The sequence below is a fragment of the Acartia tonsa genome, chromosome 7 (genome assembly GCF_053477335.1).
Source record: "Acartia tonsa isolate MP-2025a chromosome 7, ASM5347733v1, whole genome shotgun sequence".
In the NCBI taxonomy this organism is placed as follows: domain Eukaryota; kingdom Metazoa; phylum Arthropoda; class Copepoda; order Calanoida; family Acartiidae; genus Acartia; species Acartia tonsa.
The window spans coordinates 18039222-18059590 of NC_137266.1; the positions used below are offsets into that span (position 1 = coordinate 18039222).

The following is a 20369-nucleotide window of genomic DNA, read 5'->3' on the forward strand; positions in this document are numbered from 1 at the left end:
CTGAATTCCGTGGGTTGAGTCCCATATGGACTGAATTCTGTGGGTTGAGTCCCGTCTGGACTGAATTCCGTGGGTTGAGTCCCGTGTGGGCTGAATTCCGTGTGGGCTGAATCCCGTGGGTTGAATCCCGTGTGGGCTGAATACCGTTGGGTTGAATCCCGCTGGGCTGAATTCCGTGGGTTGAATCCCGTATGGACTGAATTCCAATGGAACCGGTAGGATTGTATGAAAAACATTTTTTATGTGTGCGATATGTTTTTGTTTCAGAGTCACACCATTACCAATGATCGAGGGATAAGACACTGGGTAATGAATTGATAAACATCCCCTAAGTTGATAAAAAAAATTACCCCTTCTTCAGATTTAAAATTGGTTGAAAATTTTGGATACCCTTAATTTGAAACCAAACAATAAAAATTCAATTAGTACCCAAAGTTTTTGAGCCAAAGAATAAGATTCTGTTGAGTACTGTGTAATTAAAACTCCAATATCCCAGCCTACCCTGTACATTTACGCCTTATTTTTCTTTTATTGTACTCCAGATTTACACCGTTATATAGGACTTTCCTTTTATGAAGCGAAGCTATTATATGGCTATGTTTGTGGTTTTATGGTCGTTTATTCTGATTGAAATGTGTTTGACCATAATTTCCAAAAGAAAAATACTTTTAACACTATCCTAAAAACTATTTAAATTTCTTAAATCTGAAATCAGACTTAATTTATTAGTATTATTAAGAGGTTTATATTTTCTTTGAGAAACCTATTAAAATCTTAAACAAATTATTAGCACAATAAAAAGGATAAACTCACTGAGAGATCTTAACTCATTTATATAAGACCGATAAGGAAATATTAACAAAAACAAATTTCATACACGAACTATTTATATGATATGTCACAATATTGGGCCTTTTTTTTCAAAGTACCCGCCGAGTGCTGACACCCCCTCCCCTTAATTTTTTAAATGAACAAAAAATAGGTGGCGGGGTAGGATTTTCCTACGTGTGGTATTGCCTCACCATGCAGGGGTAACCAGTACGTAATTTACCCTAATCTAACTTGACCTAAACAAACAAAAAGCTAGTATATTTATTTCATAATATAATAGAAAGGGGGGGAGGGGGGAGATTTTGTGCTCAAGAAGACTCTTTTGAGGGAATTGTCCAATATTGTGTTTTGACGTTATAGATGTTTTGATTACATTGCAAAAATGTGGCAAAACATTGCAATGTGCAAACTCAAATGATATATATTTATCACTCATGTCAATTTAAACATTTTAGTGTGCATTCCCATAAAAAGCCTGTTGAACACTTAAGATGCCCCTTATTTTTAAAAAATGATGTTATCAAGTAGGAGGAGGGGGGGGGGCCGAGGCATAGGAAAGTTTTTCAATTTAATTTAAAAATTTGAGGGGGGGGGGGTTCAGTAATCATCAGGCCCTTAATGGTAAAGCTTGCATTTTCAGATAAAGTTCAGACTTAGGAATTTTAAGGGATAAGACAATGTGCAATAAATTTATATACATTTCCAATAATGATAAACAATATTACCCCTTCAGTAGATTAGAATAATTAGTTATAAAGTTTGGATACTTCTAGTTAGAAACCAACCAAACAAAATTTAGTAAAAATACTTAAAATTTTTGAGACAACCAAAATATTTTGTGATTATAAAACTTTGGGTATCAGTGTAATTTACAGACCATTGTCTGCTACCACCGTAGACAATATAATGTTGAGCTAGACAAAATTTTGACCTGTATGAGCTCATCAGTCCTCTTTCACTGGCATAACACTCAACTAGTACAAGGATAAGTTTTTTCATAACCATCACAGCAACAATAATGTAGCAGTATAAAAATATTTGTCTAAGTTCATCTATCATATGAAAATGGAGAATTTTCTAGAAAATTAAACCTTTCTCTTTTATAGCCTCTAATATAATCTACTTTTTTTAACCTTCTCAGACGTTTGGACCAAACCTTTGTAGATATAGAATACCTTGCCATACTAGTAGCAATTGTGAGTAACTGGACAAAGTTTCTCAAAAATCAGCCATGTGACGTCATGATTGGGTTGACGAGAGTAGAAGAAAGGGAAAGAAAACCCCTAGAAAAGAGATGGATAACCCCTTAATTTCATGACGTCGCATATTTTATTTTTCAAGACACTTTGTCCGGTTACACCATTATTAAGTATCACCAACAGACAAACAGGCAAATGTCCAGACAGACAAACTATAAAGTATCCTCGCCACCAACAGGAACATTAACCCTAATCAAGATGAACCATAGACAAATATTACACAGAAGGGGTTAATTGGTCATTAGTCAACCAGGCAGCTACATACATTCATACTTAGGCGAGTTAACTCATGGAAACATCCGTGAAAGCGAAGCTCAATAAATTAGACAGACAAATAAACAGTGACAATAATATATAAAGAATGCATTCGTCTGTTCCAAAATTAGGGAAACACTTAAACTTGACCTTAGAAATGCACTAGAAATAATTATTCCAAAAATAAAATTTGATAAATAAAATAAATCAAGAGAATAGACCTTTGGATTTTCTGGTCATGATTACGCAGATGCCACAATAAAGAGAGATATATGTTCCTAATCATATGAAATAAAGTAGTAAGGTTTTTTCCAAAACTACTATACTATTAAGTTAACGTTTTAGAAAAGCTTTACATAGGTCCCAGGATAGTTTCCCGCCCCTTTCTTGTCTCTTTGAATACAGAGTCCCAAAATGCTAAAGTTGAAGCATCTAATAGTACATTGGCAACAAATAATGTGCAAAAGGAATTTGAAACATTTAGCATTTTAAAATGCATTTTTGTTGCATTCAGAGTGTATAAGTAAAATAAGGTCATGACTCTAAAATCTATCAGTACTTAGATCTTAACCTTGAAGAAAGAATTGTAAAATTTGTTGACAATTCCGTGGATAGTTACATTTATTTTAGAGTTTAATAATAATCAAAGGTTTGTTTACATTTATTTAATTTGTAAACTATTCTTTTACATAAGCTGTTTATTGCAAAAATCTATTAACAGTGTAGTTATAATCACCTGGATTTTTGACTTATTTGAGTTTAACAACAAAACCAGACTGACTTTACCTTACAAAGACAAAATCTCAAAAAGATTTTCTAAAAGTATTCTAGACATATAAACATAATAATCTCTTGTAAAATTAATTAATTGGTAAAATATTCGTCATTATAAGTTAACCTAAAATGTTTTCTGTATACCTGTCCCTAGAAAATAGACGCTAAAATTTTCTGCAGTTCATTATAAGTAGAGTGATTAAAACCTTACCAATCAGTTGTCCATGTCCTACCTTTATACTTTTCCTTGATGAAAAATTTGAACGCAACTAACAGGACTTAGCAGCTATAATTTATTTTTCGAACGGCTCGTGGATTATTTAAACAAAGGATTGATTGACTGTAGATGTTGATTACTAATGTTTTTTTTTAGCGTACAATTTCAGCAGCTGCGGCTGCCAAATACCAAAATGTTTGAAATGGCTACAGATTGTTAATTCGCTCAAAGTTGCGGCTACCGAACCCTAAAATTTTGAGTTCTATTTTTTCAAATACTTTTTTACATCTAGCGACTGCGCGCCTAGTGGGTTCTTAGGGCACTTTAACGGGGGTGGAGGAGATTGACCCCCCTTTAATTTTAGTTGAAAGGGGAAATGTAAATATTTTTTGAAGTAGGTTAAGGGTTTAATCTTTTGTAGGGACGATTTCTCATGGGAACCTTACATGGATCCAGTTACAATTATAAGCTACAATGTAAATTTCAGCATATAGCGGGATATTTACCTAATGACAAAGAGAAAAAAATAGACAGACATCATGTTACTTTTACATATTAATTCTTGTAACAATGCTTCTATTATTATTTTATTTTAAATGTCTCTATTTAAAACAAAGAAGCATAAGATTAACCTTTAATCCTTTTTTAAAATCAATAATTTTCTAATTTCAAAATGCAAATACCAGCAATTCCAGAGTTTTACAAAGTAGTTAAAACAAAGATTTCGATTACTTCTATCCCTATAATATTCTCTTTTTCCAGAGAAGCTTCACAGTAATCTAAACAATTGGAGTGTTCAAATCCTTATTTAAAATAAATAGGATATTTGTCTGTTTCTTTTGAAGGTAACGCGAAGTATTTGAATATTTAGGAAATGCTACCTTATCACTTCAAAGAGAAATCTTCTGAAGTAAAAAAAAATAAATCATCCCCCCCCCAAAAAAAAAATAAATGTAGGTAGACCATTCCATCTCTCATATCTTAAAAGATTCAATGATGTAAATAAAATTATACACTTGCATTAAAACTTTCATCGGGCTAAAGTAACGATTTCTCCATACCCCCACCTCCTACTGGATGAATAAACTGACCAATAAAAGAGTTCCATGTTAGCAAGCTAAATTGACGACAATTTTTACCCAGATAATAACTGCGCATATTATCTATGTAAGTATATTGGAGTGAAACATGTAATTGACAAATTGCAACAAAATCTTTTTTGTTAACCGAGGTATGAAAATTAATTATTAACTTAATTAAAAGTTAAAAAATTATTTTCATCAGGAAGTGTTGTCACTCATATTAATAAGAATAAAAAATTGCATTTTGATGACAGATTTACAGAATAGATTAGAGTTTTATCTTGTCAACATGCCTTTTTCTAATGTGCAAATAAGAATGATGTATTAATAAATATTAAGGATTTATCAAAAAGTATTAAGTTTTATATTAGGATTGTTGAAGTTCTTTAGTTATACTCTTCAGGGAAGCTTCACATAGGTTCTGGGCTATTTTTTTATTTTTAGATTTAAGTTTGAAACTTATAGAGAGTTAGATGCTAGTGACGTAGACACTAGTAAGTGTAAGAAAACATAAAAATATATAATCAATTAGTTATCAATATTTATAATCTAATATTAACAACTTCTAACACAAATTTAACATCATACAGTTATAAATTATGCAAAACTATTAGCCATATAATCAGGGAAAATTTATAATTAAAACAAGAATAAAAACATTAACTTTAATAGGCTAACTAGAAGGAGTAAACCTAAACTCTTAGGCTAGCCTTTACATTTTTTAGGATCTGAACTGCAGTCAAAGTTCTATCCACCAATTTATCAAATATCGACATCCAAGGCAAAGCATTTTGTTTTAAATTTAACTGGTCAGCTACTTCAGTTTTTAACTGGAACTGACTTTTGATGTAATAAAATCCAAGGAGGGAGGGGACTTTGCACTGTTTATTACACTAGTCCCCAAAGTTTTAAAATAATTATTCGTTGGCTAATCATCTTTGGAGATTTATTTTAAAAAAAATATTAACTGGTTCATTAAGTTGAAAGTCCAAACGTTTCAACCGCTAATTGTAAAATACAGAAGGGATAATTTTGTATATTCTCATTGGGGATAAATTCATCGGTCATTGTCTTATCCCTTTAGATCCCTGCATAAAAAAAAACAAAAAAATATTACTTATAGAGTAGCCAAACACATGAGGTTATAAAAAAGCTATTAACTAAACACCGAGTTTATATATTATTTATTTTAGAGTGTGGTATTAATATAGAAGGTCTAGATCTCTTATCAGTATATTGGACCAATAAGAACCTAGTCTAGGGACATTCCGGCCATGATTTTGATTATAACGTGTACACATTTTTGGTAACATTAATATTTAAATTTATGTCTATAAAGCTAGCTTTCGTTAAATTATATTGTTCTAAAATTTCGTAGCTACAAATCCTATTTAAGTTTGACTGATTATTTTGTGTAAGAGCCCATCTAGGATATTTCATCTATTGAGTAAGGTTTTGCCAATCCTTGATTGATTTTGGCAACTATTGACATAATTGATTCTAATGTACATGCAAACAAATATATACATCTATAACATATATTGAATAATTGAAACAGTGTCTTCCTTTAAAGTGCCTTGTTGAGCCTAGAACATCCCCCCTTGTTATTTTTGAGTAATTTAAAAATAATGAGGGGCGTAGTTTTGAGTGTAGGTACCCTGGGTATAGCTATTAGATATATGTAGATTTTCTATGTCTATTTAGGTATAACTATCTTTTCGTATTAGTTTTTAAAGTCCAAATTATGCTTCAAGATTAAATAAATAAAGATCACGCTGTGTCGCACAATTTGTATTGTCCTTATTTATTGATCATTCAAAAGAAGGAAAATCCCACAATTTAATAAAAAAGATCACAAAAATATTTGATTATGAGTGAATAAGTCATATACATATATTGCATTTAGAAAAAGTTGGGAATTGTCGTATTTTTAAAATGGCTTTTTATAGGTTATTTTAGGTTAGGTTAGGTTATATTGGGTTAGGTGATTGCCCAACAGGGTTAGGCAATTGGCCCCGCAGGATTAGAGCCCCCCGCAGAGGCTAGACATACCCAAAAATTTAAGTTATGCAGTTAAAAACTATTATTATATTATTCTAATACGTTTTTAACTGCACTGAGGGTCAATCCCATACGTCATCATATCATCATACAGAATGGTACCATTTATGAAATAAGTCATTGACCGGTCATAAAAAGCTACAGGCAACCGTCGTCCATCTATGTCTAACACTCTCTGTTCCTCCATCCTTTTACAATCTTCACTAGAAATTAACTCATCACTACTAACAACAGCTGGTGCCCCTAAATGTAAGTGGCTATATTTGCCGCAATACCAGGTGTGAACCGTTCTGTCGACGTGACATTGTACCGCGGGCAAAAATCTCACACCCACTTTTTTTAACAGGTGACCGCTGATTGTTCCATTAAACTCATGCTGACCAAATACTGTACATTCTGAAGCCCTCAACTCAGGACCGTCACCAACACACTCCTTTACTAGCACAGGTATCACATCAGCCCCACAGGGTATCAAACACAATCCCCAAATTAAAAAATATTTACCTGATTTGAATTTATTATTATGACCAGACATTATTAGCTGATAACTGTTCACCAATTCACCCGCAAATATCAACTGATTTAGCCTTTCATTGCAGGACAACTTTCCACCTACTAGCTTTGTCAGCACATATTTGTTATTAAAATGATCAAATAACAATTCATGAACTCTTATTATAATATACTTTTTTAATATTTATATGTATTTATATAATATTTTTTTTCAAAAATAATTATTATCAGCTCTCCTTTCCCTACTTTCTCCGTCCTCGAGTTCCTATCTGAACATGTACCACAGGACCCCCTACCTGAGATCTTAACCTCCTCCCAGTGTCCCATAAATATTTCGCCACCCGTGATCCACTTTTCTTAATTGTAACTAATCTTTCAGGTGAAGATTGCGGCGGCGCCGTAGTCAAAAACGACTGTTCCGATGGAAGCTCAACCTCGTCAAAATTACCCTCAACCACAGGAGCAGGCATCACAGATTCATCTGTCACTCCCACCTCTACTCCTTCCCCTACAGGTATAATTTCTCTATTAACGTTCCACCCATTTCCATCCCCTGAAACTCTGTCATTATCAACCTCAACCTCACTCTCCTTCTCCTGAATCTCGTCACTCTGTCTTTCCTCTGCCAATTCAAAACCATCATTTTCAGATGACAAATACACAACATCTTCACTCTCTCTCTCCTCTACAGTTTCTCTCTCTACAGGCATATTGTCAACCTCCAAAAATATCTCATCGGACGGACAAATTTCAGGTAAAGGAAAAACGTTAAAATTAACCTCCTCCCCTAAAACTTCCGTTCGAGCATGAATTTTTCGAATTTTATCCCGAGCCACAACCTGATTTTTCTTGATGGGATTATTCCCAAAAGGTGCCAACTCATACAATGCATCCGAAAATTTCTTAACTACAATAAAAGGCCCTCCATAGAAAGACTGTAATTTCTTGGACACGTCAGTCTTCACAATATTAAAGAAAGCATAACAAACATCTGTCACTCTTAATGCTTCCCTCTGTACTCTGTGTTTATTTTGAACCTCTAAATATAACTTGGATTTTGTAGAAATTCTCTTAATTACATCCTCCATATTTTTCAGAAATTCCAAATACGACCGCGAGGATGGAGATTCAACAGACTGGACTGGTGATAGAAAATCGAGGGGAATACGTGGCTGCCGACCGAAAACTAGAAAAAATGGAGAATATCCAGTTCTAGTACTCTTGGAGCAGTTAATCACCAATGTAACCAAAGGTAATTTTTTAGCCCAGTCCTTTGTTCCATGATTTTCATCTACTTTCAAAGCAGCATACAAACTTTGATTTTGCCTCTCTACAGGATTCGAATTTGGATTCCTGGGGGGAATTAGAACAGTATCCACCCCCAATCCTTTCATCACACCTTTAAACACACTGCTTGTAAAATTTGTACCTCTATCCGATCTCAAAGCCCTAAATAAACCATAGGTAGGTACAAAATTTTCCAATATAGCTTTTACAGTTGTTTCAGTTTTAGCATCAACCAACGGACATGTAAAAACATATCTAGAAAACAAACAAACCATGATTAAGACAAATTTAACCGTCTGTCCCTGATGATAACATGGAGTCCAAGGACCAACTAGATCCACTGACATATTAGCAAAAACTTCACTACTTTGAACAGAATGAGTTATAGGTGAAACATGTTTAGGATTACTTCCAGCCTTTTTCAAACATGTAATACAACTTCGTATTCTCGATTCCACAAACTTGTTCACGCCAGGCATAAAAAATCTCTCATTTATTTTACGTATTGTCTCCTGCACACCTCTATGTCCAGAACCATATCCACCATGAGCTGAATCAAATATATCATTGTATAAAGAAAGAGGCACTACAGGCCTCTCGACAAAACCCCCTTCGGCCAAAGGCTGTCTGAAAATTACAATCCCCTCTAGCACATACATATGGCCAATAAGATTGTACAATAGTTCTTTTCTGCCCGATAACTCCGCCCTCTCATAAGACGACAACTGTCTCCTTTCCAATATCCATAACCTTATTTCATTTAGGATCTCGTCCTGCTGAAGACTACTTTGCCAGACAAACTCAACATCCGCCTCATCCTCTGCAGAATGTACCTGCATAATGGAATAGATTTGATCCAGAAATGGTGAATCATCCAGGTAAGGATCCAAAATTTTATTATCTGTCTCTCTACACTCCTGACAATCCTTTAGTCGATGGTCCTTACAATCTAACTCAGTTCTTGACAAATAATCTACATTCACATGCTTAGTCCCCTGTCGATGGATAACTGTAAAGTCAAAACTTTGCAAGAAAGTTATCCATCGATAGGTGACACCGTTTATTGATCCTTTAGCCCAACGTTTATAATGCACTAGTGAAATACTGTCTGTCCTAACCAAAAATTCACGAAACCTACAAAAGTGTAAAAAATTCTTTAATGCATATACTAATGCACCTAATTCTCCTTTATAGGAAGGATAATTTTGTTCTGCAGCATTACACTTTTTACTACAGACACCAAACACTCTCTCTACACCATCCTGTTCTTGCGAAATAATCCCTGCAAAATACTGAGAACTATAATCTACATCCACGATAAAAAGATTAGGATTATCCCATTGAGGATAGCCCTTACACATCTCAGTCTTGAACATTTCCATAAATTCAGTCCATACTCTGTTCAACTCTTCTGTCCACTTTATTATAGTGTCATTCCTGTGACTATCCAACATGCACGACTTCTTGGCATAATCAGCAAAATATCCTCTGTAATAATTAGTAAATCCCAAAAATTTCTGCAACTCCTTCCCTGTTCTAGGCTTGCCCCAATCCTTAATCCGTTCCAAATATGCAGGATTCATTTTCAATCCATCGACACTAATAATATGCCCCAAATAATGGCATTCTCTAGTCAATAAATCACACTTATCTAAATTCAATTTCAGGTTGACCTGCCTAAGAACTTGAAACAGTGCCTGCAGATGCTCTACATGTTCCTCTGGACTTGATGAAAACACGATCAGATCGTCCAAGTAACTGATACAGAATCCATACATACCTGGCAGGATAGACAGCACCTTATCCATCAGAGCACAGAACAGGCTGGGTGCATTACACAACCCAAATGGCAACCTGTTAAACAAATACATCCTGTTTGCTGCACTAAAAGCTGTCAACGGTTTAGAGTCTTCATCCATAGTCATCGAATGGTAGGCAGCTGTCAAATCAAGAGTACTGAACACCTTGCCAGAACCCAGCTTCGTCAGATTATCCGAGATCAGTGGCAGCGGCCACGCCACCCGCTTAGTCACGTTGTTCAGATTGCGGAAATCGATGACAAACCTCAACTTAGCCTCTGCTCCAGGTGCAGCCTTCTTTTTCACAGCAAAAATAGGACTAGACCAATCCGAGAAACCCTCCTCAATAATGCCAGCATCCAGCCATTTGGTTAACTGTTCCTTCAATTTAGCATCGTACTCTGGATTCAAAGGAATATTTCTGGCCTTCACAGGTTTAGCTCCAGGTAACAATTCTATATTATATGTCATTAATCTACAATCACCAATATCTGAATCATTCATTGAAAAGATATCAAAATTTTCCAAACAAATTTTAATAATCCTGGGTTTCAATTCTGGATTTTCCTTAATCATCTGGTTTTCATCTAACTTCAATTTTTGAATAATAAACTGTACCCGTTCATGCATTTTTTGCCCCGACAACTTTTCTGGCTTATCCAATTCATTAATTGTTTTATTACAGGTGACATCTTGATTATCCATGATGAAACAATGCCCCATCTTCACATTTCTCAGCAAGGTAATAGGTTTTATTGACGCATTAACCACATTAACCACACAGGACCCATCTTTCCGTGGCTGATACACCCCCTCAATAATCATAATCCCATTGCCACTTGTCATCTTAGAAGAATTAGGGGACACGTACCAAAGCCCATCATTCTTTAATCCAGTCACATGCACCACAGCGGTAGATCCTCCAGGATAAAAAATAGTTTTATCCAGCAACTTCACATTATACTTCGTTGAATATAACTCTCCAAACCCACCCCCCTCCTTTATCCCTGGCAAGGTAGGTTTAGATGGAATTTCAGAATTCATTCGTCCGGACAAAATAGGAATTTTCTGTATCTCCGCCACCACCTGTTTCTGTAAACGGGAATTAATAGGAACAGATTCCCCACAGAATTCAAACTTATCTTCATCCAAACAAATATTAATTTTATTCTTTTTCAGGAAATCAGATCCAAGATTTACCAACCTACTCGTCACCTCAGGTACATAAAATATCTCCGTAAACACAGCTTGAGTTCCAGCAAATCTAAATTTCAACTCAACATATCCAATAATATTAACTTTCTTTAAATCTACTGAATACGCTGATAATTTAGCAGGACAAAACTCAATTCCATGTTTATCAAGAATTTCTCTAGATATCAAAGAATTAAAATTATTTCCTGTATCAATAATTCCTAACTCCTTCACCGGAATATCAGCCCCAGGCACAAGAAATTCTAAATCCGCACAAATAGGCATTTTCGTTATCTTCAAAAACTTCACAATCTCTTGAAAACACTAGTCATTATAATTAATTAATATATCCATATATTTTAGATATACATCATTCCACTACACAGCAGTCAGCCCCCCATCTGTCACCAGCCGCCAACATACTGTTCAATTTATGAAATCCTGTACATCTCCCAGACTACCAGCATCACACAGCTACACTCCAAGCCTTTTCTTATACAAGTAAGTACCTCTCGAAGTATTCAACCTTGCATAGGTACCTATCAAAATATAATATATAGTAGATATATATATATATATAAATATATATATATAATGTTTTCATTAACACGATCACACCTTGACTGAAGAATAAACAAGACAGTAATACTTTATAAAGTTGAAAGCAATAATGTGAATACAAAACAGCAAAATTAACTATTTACAGTACTATAGCCTATATAATGAATATGAATAAAAGAACGATCTATAAATTTCATCCTAAAATGAGATTTATACATCGAATCAATCATATCCATTACATAGGATATTGCTGAAAATTGTTTCTGGCTATGTCAGCAATCATAGCCTCATACTGTTTCTCATCTCTGCTCTTTTCAGAATCCACAACAGGCCCCACCTGATTGCCCCACCTATCCACAACAGGCCCCACCTGATTGACTGTCTTCTTCAGAAACTGCTCAGGTATTACCCTATTATTAGGCACTCCAGGACCCTCTTTCTTTTCGCTACCGGCTGAGAAAAACTTAGCTTTGGTCTTTCCTATGCGAGAATCAGGAGCTGGCGGCTTGCCGTCTCTCTTCTGCCAGCAACTAGCCACTACATGACCTTTTTTCCCACAATACCAACAAATCATAGTTTTAGCCTTCGAATTCAGAGCCCCAATCACGTTCTCAACCTGATCCCAAGGAATATCATCATCCCCTTCAATCCACGCATTATTATCGCCAATCTCAGTCCTGCCCTCCATATCAGATACATGCACTTCACTGATTACAGGCCTAGCTTTTACCTCCCTAGAATCCTCTAGCCTCAACCCTTCCATAGCCTGAGAATAACAGGACGTTACATTTTCAGGTGAAACGTGTCCAGAACGAGCCCAGCTTATATAATGCTGACCTCTGCGAATCAAATAAGTCAAGAAAGCACTGTAATCTTCCAGGTAATGCATAGATTCAATGAAATTAGCCATATCTCTAGCTAAATCAGAAAACAGCAAATTCTTAGCCACATTATTGTAGAAATCACGCCAAGATTGTCTAGAAATTTGACCAGGATGCATAAGCCTAAACAGACGCAATTTAGCATTGAAAAACACATCCACATTCTGACCACTCTTTTGTTTCAGGGCGTAAAAGAATTCGGTAGCCGACTCTGTATCAGCAAAGGGTATCACCAACCTTCTTATCAACAGGTAATAACCTAAAGCACTTAAGGAAGCATTAGCCTCCGGCGTAATAAGCCTCCCCATCTTCTTCCCTTTGCACTCAAAAATCCTATTGTACAGGACGTCCTTGAAAAGCATAGGATCCTCCAACTTTGCGAACCTAGCAACCCTCCATAAGGATAAGAAATAATCCTCAAAATCAATGTTTCCATCCCAAAATGGAGCATCCCGCACAAAATCACTATCCCACTTGACTCCTCTTACAAGACAAAACTCCTTAAACTGCTCCTCTACAGTCTGTTGGCTTACACTACCGCCGGCCACCTTTTTATAGGCCTTAAGCACTTCAGCCCTTTCCTCAATTAAAGGAAATATATCCAACAATTGATTCTCATATTCGGTCAGACAACTCTCACGAACATTCATCCAATTTCCATTCCCAACAGGACCCAAAAACTCAATCTGCGAAAACTTCAAATGTCCAGGAGCACTTTTCACCCTTTTAGCCTCAAAATTTGTAGAATCCAATTTAGCCTCCACACTCAAACGATTAATGAAAGATGTATTAAACGAATCATCTCCCGTCGCTTTGACTGCAGATACACTAGCCCCCATACTTGTCTCATACAAAAAACCGCTAATATCCCCATCCGCTGGCAATTGCGCCACCTTTTCCTTAATAGTAGCCAAATCAACATCATAACCTAACTTCTTATGCTCATCAGAGTTCTTAAACTCTTTCACCTTATTCTCCAGCCGTTTATTCGCCGCCGTTAACTTATCCACCTGACCTTTGACAGTCGTATGCTCCTGCAACATTGCCCTAACATAGTTTTTTATGCTTTCAGGCACAACGTCATTCTCCACCTCGCCCAACGCCAACTCCACATTCGCATTGGCACCTGCACCAGCATCCTCAGCCGCAGCATCCTCCTCCTCCCAATTTTCGGGAGTTCCATCATCATCCTGACTGTCATTCTCCCGAGGACGTTTAGGCGGCCGTCCACGCTTGCCTTCATTTTTACCCCGCTCTCCTTTTTCTCCATCAGCCATATCCGAGCACTGGAACTAGATCCGCCGTGAAATTTAGATCAAAAGAGTTAAAGAATGAAATTCCACAGAAACCTGAAATATAAATCAAGTTAGAAATATAAAAATTAAAACAAAACTGTGAAAAATCCGAGATAAAAAAAATATCTAAAAAAGTGATTGACTTCAAATTAAACACCACTTCCCCCACCCTTAACTCAGCAGCAGGTCTAAATAACACGTAGCACAATAAGACTGCGCCAAATGTGATATAGACAGACTTACATAAGTTAATGATAGAGTAGACTTAATGTTCAATTCAAAATGCAAACAGATTTTTAAGTATTTATTATATTGGATTAAATGCAGTTTTTGAGTAAATAAGATTATATATTGATACTATATTTAGAAATGATTAAATATGTTAATAAGTCAAAACTACTGATTATTCAAAGCTGGATAGTTCTGAAGTAGCAGGATGTCTGTCTGTATATCAGGACACCAATCAACAGGATGACTGTCTGTTTAATTAATACAATGTATTAATTAACTATGCACTTTGAAGGGGTAGAATATCTGCCTATACAAACTATCTAAAGTAGTAGGATGTCTGTGAATAGCTGTATTGGTCTTAATAAAGACTCGAACCCAAACCAGATAATGTTCTGTGTTAGGACTCTCAATATCAACTGACTTAAATATATTTTCTCTTTATTCTTTCTGAGAGCAATTAAAGAGTAATTAAGAGTAACAACTAACATATGTCTGCAAACTTAAATATATGACATCACAACATAAATATATGACACTAAATACTTTTAAAAACAGCCAAAAAAGTGTAAATTGTATATTTCTTTACTCTCTGATTTCATTTAATTTTTCACAATATTAAAACACGAACATTTCTAAATTTTCGCTTTAATGTAAGTTATTACCCTTGTTAATAAAGCAAGGCAAACCATCCCAGAGAATTTATTGGAATGTTTGGTGGTTTATCTAAGTTTTTAAATCAATTAGATTAAAATCAAAATTCTAGGCAAATTTAATGTGTAATGATATTAACGAGGAACATAACGCCATCGCATTTTATTAATATCTACTTGAGCTTAAAGAAACAAACCCACTCCCTTTCTCCTTATATTTTCAATTCACGAGAAATAAACTTCAATGTTATATATCATTGTTTAAAAGTGTCAAGAAATTGAATTGCTTAAATCAGATAGGATAGTGAAAACCCAATTGTATAGTAAAAGAATAAAACGTTTGAATCTGTAAAGGAAGGTTGGAAGCTGGTTATAAGGATATGCCAACGGAAGATTAATAAAATTGAAACTAATTAAAATGTATCTAAACTGTCATTTAAAGCTTAAATATCATTACTTTAATTAATTTTACAATTCGGAAAGTTATAAAAATTTATAATCTAAAAGTAAATCCCTATATATCTGAATTGAATAGACAATTTATCAATATCCAACACCTTTCTTTATTTTCAAAATATCCTTCAACTACGAGAATCTGATTGCAGCAGGGATAAAGGGAAACATGATATTATCATTAAGTAAGTTTTTAAGCACCAAATTAACAGCTCTGTGGCGGCAGAGGCTTTTCAGACAAAACTCGAGTCATGAGAGCCCTTTAAGATTCCTACAACTTTAAAAAGAGCTCTTTGAACCAAAAAAACTAATTTATGGAAAAATAAAATAGGCCTGTAACTATTATAATCCTTATAATCCTGACTCGTATTGAATTTTACATCCTATAACCTTTTATTTAATCTAAAAATCTAAGATACTAGATACCAACTATACAAAACAAGGATGACAACATCAATAAGGGGAGTAATACATCGTGACAAATTAAAGAAAACTTTATGATAAAATCAATGTTTTAAAAACTGTTTTACAACACTAACATATTACGTACAAACGCAAAACAAACAAGAAAAATGTAATTCGGAAGAGAAAAGAAAGGGGAGATACGGAAAGTTTCATGTTTGACGTCATAAAAGTACTTTTAAAAAGGAGAGATGAGAGGAGAAGTGTTTTTTTTTAGGAAAAATGGATGGATTAGACGTATTATTGTGAAGTCACACATAACTTCCGTATCTCCAGAGAAAGGTCATTATTGGAAATTTGACAATGGCTTATCAGTATGGGCAAAGACTCAAACTCATTCCCTTCATGACAACGAACTCGGGGATCTAAAGGGATAAGACATTGGCCGATAAAATGATATACATCCCAAATGATAATACACAAAATTAACCCTTCTGTAGATTACAATTAGTGGTTGAAACGTTTGGACACTAAACTTAATGAACAAACCAATTAAATTCAATAAAAGTCCCCAAAGTTGTCAAGCCAACAAATAAGAAAACTTTATTAAAAAGCTTTAGGGAATAGTGTAATAAACAGTATATCCCCCCTATCCCTGCAACGAACTGCCGTAAATGCAAAGTTGGTTTAAGATCAACTTCACCCCTAATATTTACACTGTGTACTTGTGCTATCTGTTTATGCAAAAATTTAAATCTATAGATAAAACAAACAATAAAAATTGTAAAAAAATGATTAAAGCTTATTTTTCCTACAACTCAATGGACAAAAGGCACTTGAATATAATATTCAAAATATTTTGTTGCTGATTTTATCGATATCTAGCAAAAAAGACATTTTATTTCGATGTTATTTTCTGAAACCAAGGACTTTAAATCAGCTTTTGTTATTTTTTAAGCATTTAAAATTCTGCATAAACGATTGAAAAATAATAGATTGTACGTAATTATAAAATTATGCATTTTAAAATGTCCTTATAAATGAAGAAGTATCTTTGATCAGTAAGTTGCCCTGAAATTTACCCCGAAAATGTAAAATTCAAAACATACGTATTCTTCCCAAAAGATGTTTTAAGCTTTGCCTTTATCATCCTTGTAGATAGCTTGTTAACAAATAAATATTACTTTATAGATGTACTAGCGGCTTCGCCCCTAGCCTCTAGGGGCTGTGCCCCAAGAGGTTTGATCAACCTAATTTTTCGTATTTTAGATTTAAAAAGAAAAAGTAAAAAAAAAAAAAAATTTGGGGGGGGGGAGGGGTATTTTTCATTTTTTGGGGGGGTTGGGGGTGTCCCACCCCCCCCCCAAGAAAATAGCTTAAAACCATCACAGGACCAGTAGGTATATTCCCTGAAGAGTAGAGCTTAATCGGTTCAGTGGTTACTTAGATCTTAAGCTTCAGACGGACAGACAGACGGACAGACAGACAGACAGACAGACAGACAGACAGACATCGTTCTACTTTGTATTATAGATAGAGCAACCTCCTTATTGTTCAATTTATGAAAGAAGTTGTATCAACTTTTTTGCTTTTTATTTAAGATAGCTAGCCGGTTCTTTCAGTAAGTAGTAGATGTAAAATTTTTCATAGAATTCAGATATGCAATCGGTTTTTTTGTAGACCTCTTATTTTTTAAGTAATTTAAGTTTTCTTAAAAAAATAATTAAGTCGGTTTTAAGGTACTAAAATGCAACAAAATAAAAGAAGAAAATAGCCAGTATAAACAAAAATAGTATGATCTTTAATTTGACACCTTACTTTTAAAATTCTGTTGAGTAATTGTTAAAAAAATCTATTATTTTAACCTCGGTTTAATCAAAACATCAAACCTAAATATTTTCTCATACAGACATAAAAAATATGGGTTCATATATACCAATAGAATGAGAAAAATAAGAATCCATTCTAAGCAAAATTGAAAAAGTTTAAAAAAAATTGTAATAAAAAATAGAAAAAATAAAAAGTTTATTTTAAGAATTGTAACTTCTAAACTAGCTAATCACAAATCGCAAAAATTGACGAATCGGGAAGCTTAACCTATAAAATTAACCTATAGAATTGCCAGAAAAAAAGGAGAACGTTCATACAATATATACAATAGATACTACAATAAATATAGTGATATTAAAGAACATGTAAAGAATGAAAAATTATGAACAAATATGCATCAGTCTGTTTATAAACTTCAAAACAATGCAGTTAAAAATACATTATTGTTTCTTGTGTTTAAAAAATATCTGCTACATTGCATTGTCTTTTGTTTAGGTTTTGTTCAGGTTTGGTTCAAGCTAACCCTTTAAAGCCGAAAATTATGATTCTTAAAATAAACTTATTTTTTTTTATTATAGTTTTATAAAACTTTTTCAATTTTGCTTAGAATAGATTCGTAATATTTTTCTGAGTCTAAAGGTATATATGAACCCATGTTTTTTATGTCTGTTTGAGAAAATATTTAGGTCTAAAGTTTTTATTAAACCGAGGTTAAAAAAATTGATTTTTTCAATAATTACTCAACAGAATTTTAAAAGTAAGGTGTCAAATTAAAGATCTTACTATTTTTGTTCATACTGGCCATTTTCTTCTTTTATTTTGTTGCGTTTTAGTACCTTAAAACCGACTTAATTATTTTTTTTAAAAACTTAAATTACTTAAAAAATAAGAGGTCTACAAAAAAACCGATTGCATATCTGAATTCTATGAAAAATTTTACATCTACTACTTACTGAAAGAACCGGCTAGCTATCTTAAATAAAAAGCAAAAAAGTTGATACACCTTCTTTGAAAAAAATGATAATTTTTAAAGCGAAGCTTTTCGATAATTAGGGTCAGTCCGTCCGTACGTCCGTCCGTAACGGATAGCTTTTTTCGTTAATTTAGGCATAGTTAGAATTGTCCTATCTATTTCAAATTTTGCATGGTGATTCCTTTAGTAATTAGTTAAGATTTAGAAAGCGTAGAAACTCTATAATCATTACCAAAATTTCCGTACGTCCATTTTTTAAACATGTTGATTTTTTTACTTTTTTAACAACAAATTTTTATGTGATCTAATCACTCGATTGATCTGATTTTTGGTATATTGATTCCTAGGTCAACAAAGTATAATGTTATTAGCGAAGCAACTCTATAATCAAGTCCTAAAAATGTAAGTATGTCCATAAACATAATCCTGTATAAAGCAGTTTTTCAACAAATTTATTTACAACTTTGCTTCGACTCTTATACATTTATATTCTGATTATTCAGTTCTGACACTATATAAGTGTTAATGTTCGTTTGTCCTAATGTTTTAGTGCTTCGTTTTTATGAATGTTGTCATCCATGTTTTTTTTTTTTTTTTGTAAAATTTGCTTTTTACACGTCCCTTCAACCTTGCTAGGAGATGGGAGTCAATGGGAGCAAAATTAACCTTTCTCCTAATTCTTACCTTTTATAAAAGGTAGAAGCTAATGTAATTTGTAAATGACAAGAACTATATGTTTTAAGGGTTAACCAAAATGAATTTATAATCAAATGATATAATTTGGCGAATTTACTGATTTGTATGTCATATCTATAGTTTCCCTTAAGTGCCTAGTCGAGCAAAAAACATGATCAAAAATAAGGCGAGGGGCATTTTTTCTTTTTTGTATTATTCTAGGTTAGGTTATAATTGGTACTGGATTAGCCACGCATGGGTACATGCCCCAAAGGATTGAAAGCCCCATCAGACGTTAGGCATAGGGATTTTTTCTTTGTGAGTGAGGTTTTAGTGCTCGACAGACATTCTGAGGGAAAGCACCAAATTGTACTTTAAAAAATAAACTATACAAGATACAAAAAATTAATATTTAATATATCTCCAGCAAGACGTCAGACAGAGGTAGAATCAGGGAGTAAGGGAGGGGACAATGGGCAGTTAATTCAATTTTATAGTTGTGACCCTTTAAGGTTGAAAACCCAGATATTTCCAGATTAAACAAGTATTTGCAATATAGCAACCTTTAGTGGAAATTTTTGACTTTTTGAATTGTTTTTAATTCGAAATGCACCATCCTTAAACTGATGCTTTACTACAAGCCTTAGATTCTAGAGATCGAATCCCTTGTTTACAATTCATTTCCATAATTGTTATTATTTAAACTTCGGAATATTAAGGAAACATACCATTTTACTTTTACAACTTCTTTTACCCAAATTTTTTTATTGTATTGATTAAAAAGCTTAGACATGAAAAAGCCTTTAAATAATTATATTACAAAACTTACTAAAACAATTACCTTCCTACAGAACTTTTAACTCAAGTTATTTCATTTAACGAAATAAAAATGAGATACCTTGCGTCAAAATTTCATACTACATAATAAAATAGTTGAGAACATAAGTACATCTTAATTTTAAAGTTTTAAGGTTTAAGTAACATATCTTAGGATAACTGGTAGCTGCGCTCCTAGCATCCAGGACAGGAAAATAAAATAACACCATCTTGAGATTTTAATGATAAACAAACCTTGAACAACTCAGGACTTCGTGAATTTTCCCTAAAATTTTGAAATTAATCGGATCATTAATTACAGAAATATTA

At 33.8% G+C, this 20369-nt stretch overlaps 1 protein-coding gene and 1 long non-coding RNA gene across 4 annotated transcripts; both read left to right on the top strand.

Moving 5' to 3' along the window:
• The first annotated feature begins 6544 nt into the window (after positions 1 to 6544).
• Positions 6545 to 12652, top strand: LOC145324976 (uncharacterized). Of its 2 annotated transcripts, XM_080167750.1 has the most exons (6): positions 6545 to 9157; positions 9947 to 10524; positions 10764 to 10820; positions 11258 to 11298; positions 11636 to 11773; positions 12152 to 12652. In XM_080167750.1, exons 2-6 carry the CDS (start codon positions 10335 to 10337, stop codon positions 12209 to 12211), a joined length of 486 nt encoding a protein of 161 aa, XP_080023876.1. In that variant the 5' UTR covers positions 6545 to 9157; positions 9947 to 10334; the 3' UTR covers positions 12212 to 12652. The 2 variants fall into 2 exon arrangements, with proteins under 2 accessions (XP_080023876.1, XP_080023875.1); XM_080167749.1 differs by having other exon boundaries at positions 6545 to 10524.
• On the top strand, positions 12181 to 14765 carry LOC145324978 (uncharacterized). Of its 2 annotated transcripts, XR_013881368.1 has the most exons (4): positions 12181 to 12235; positions 12629 to 12713; positions 12900 to 12965; positions 13787 to 14765. It is a non-coding gene; the product is annotated as an uncharacterized LOC145324978 (long non-coding RNA). The 2 variants fall into 2 exon arrangements; XR_013881367.1 differs by lacking the exons at positions 12181 to 12235; positions 12629 to 12713 and having other exon boundaries at positions 12796 to 12965.
• The last annotated feature ends 5604 nt before the right edge of the window (positions 14766 to 20369 follow it).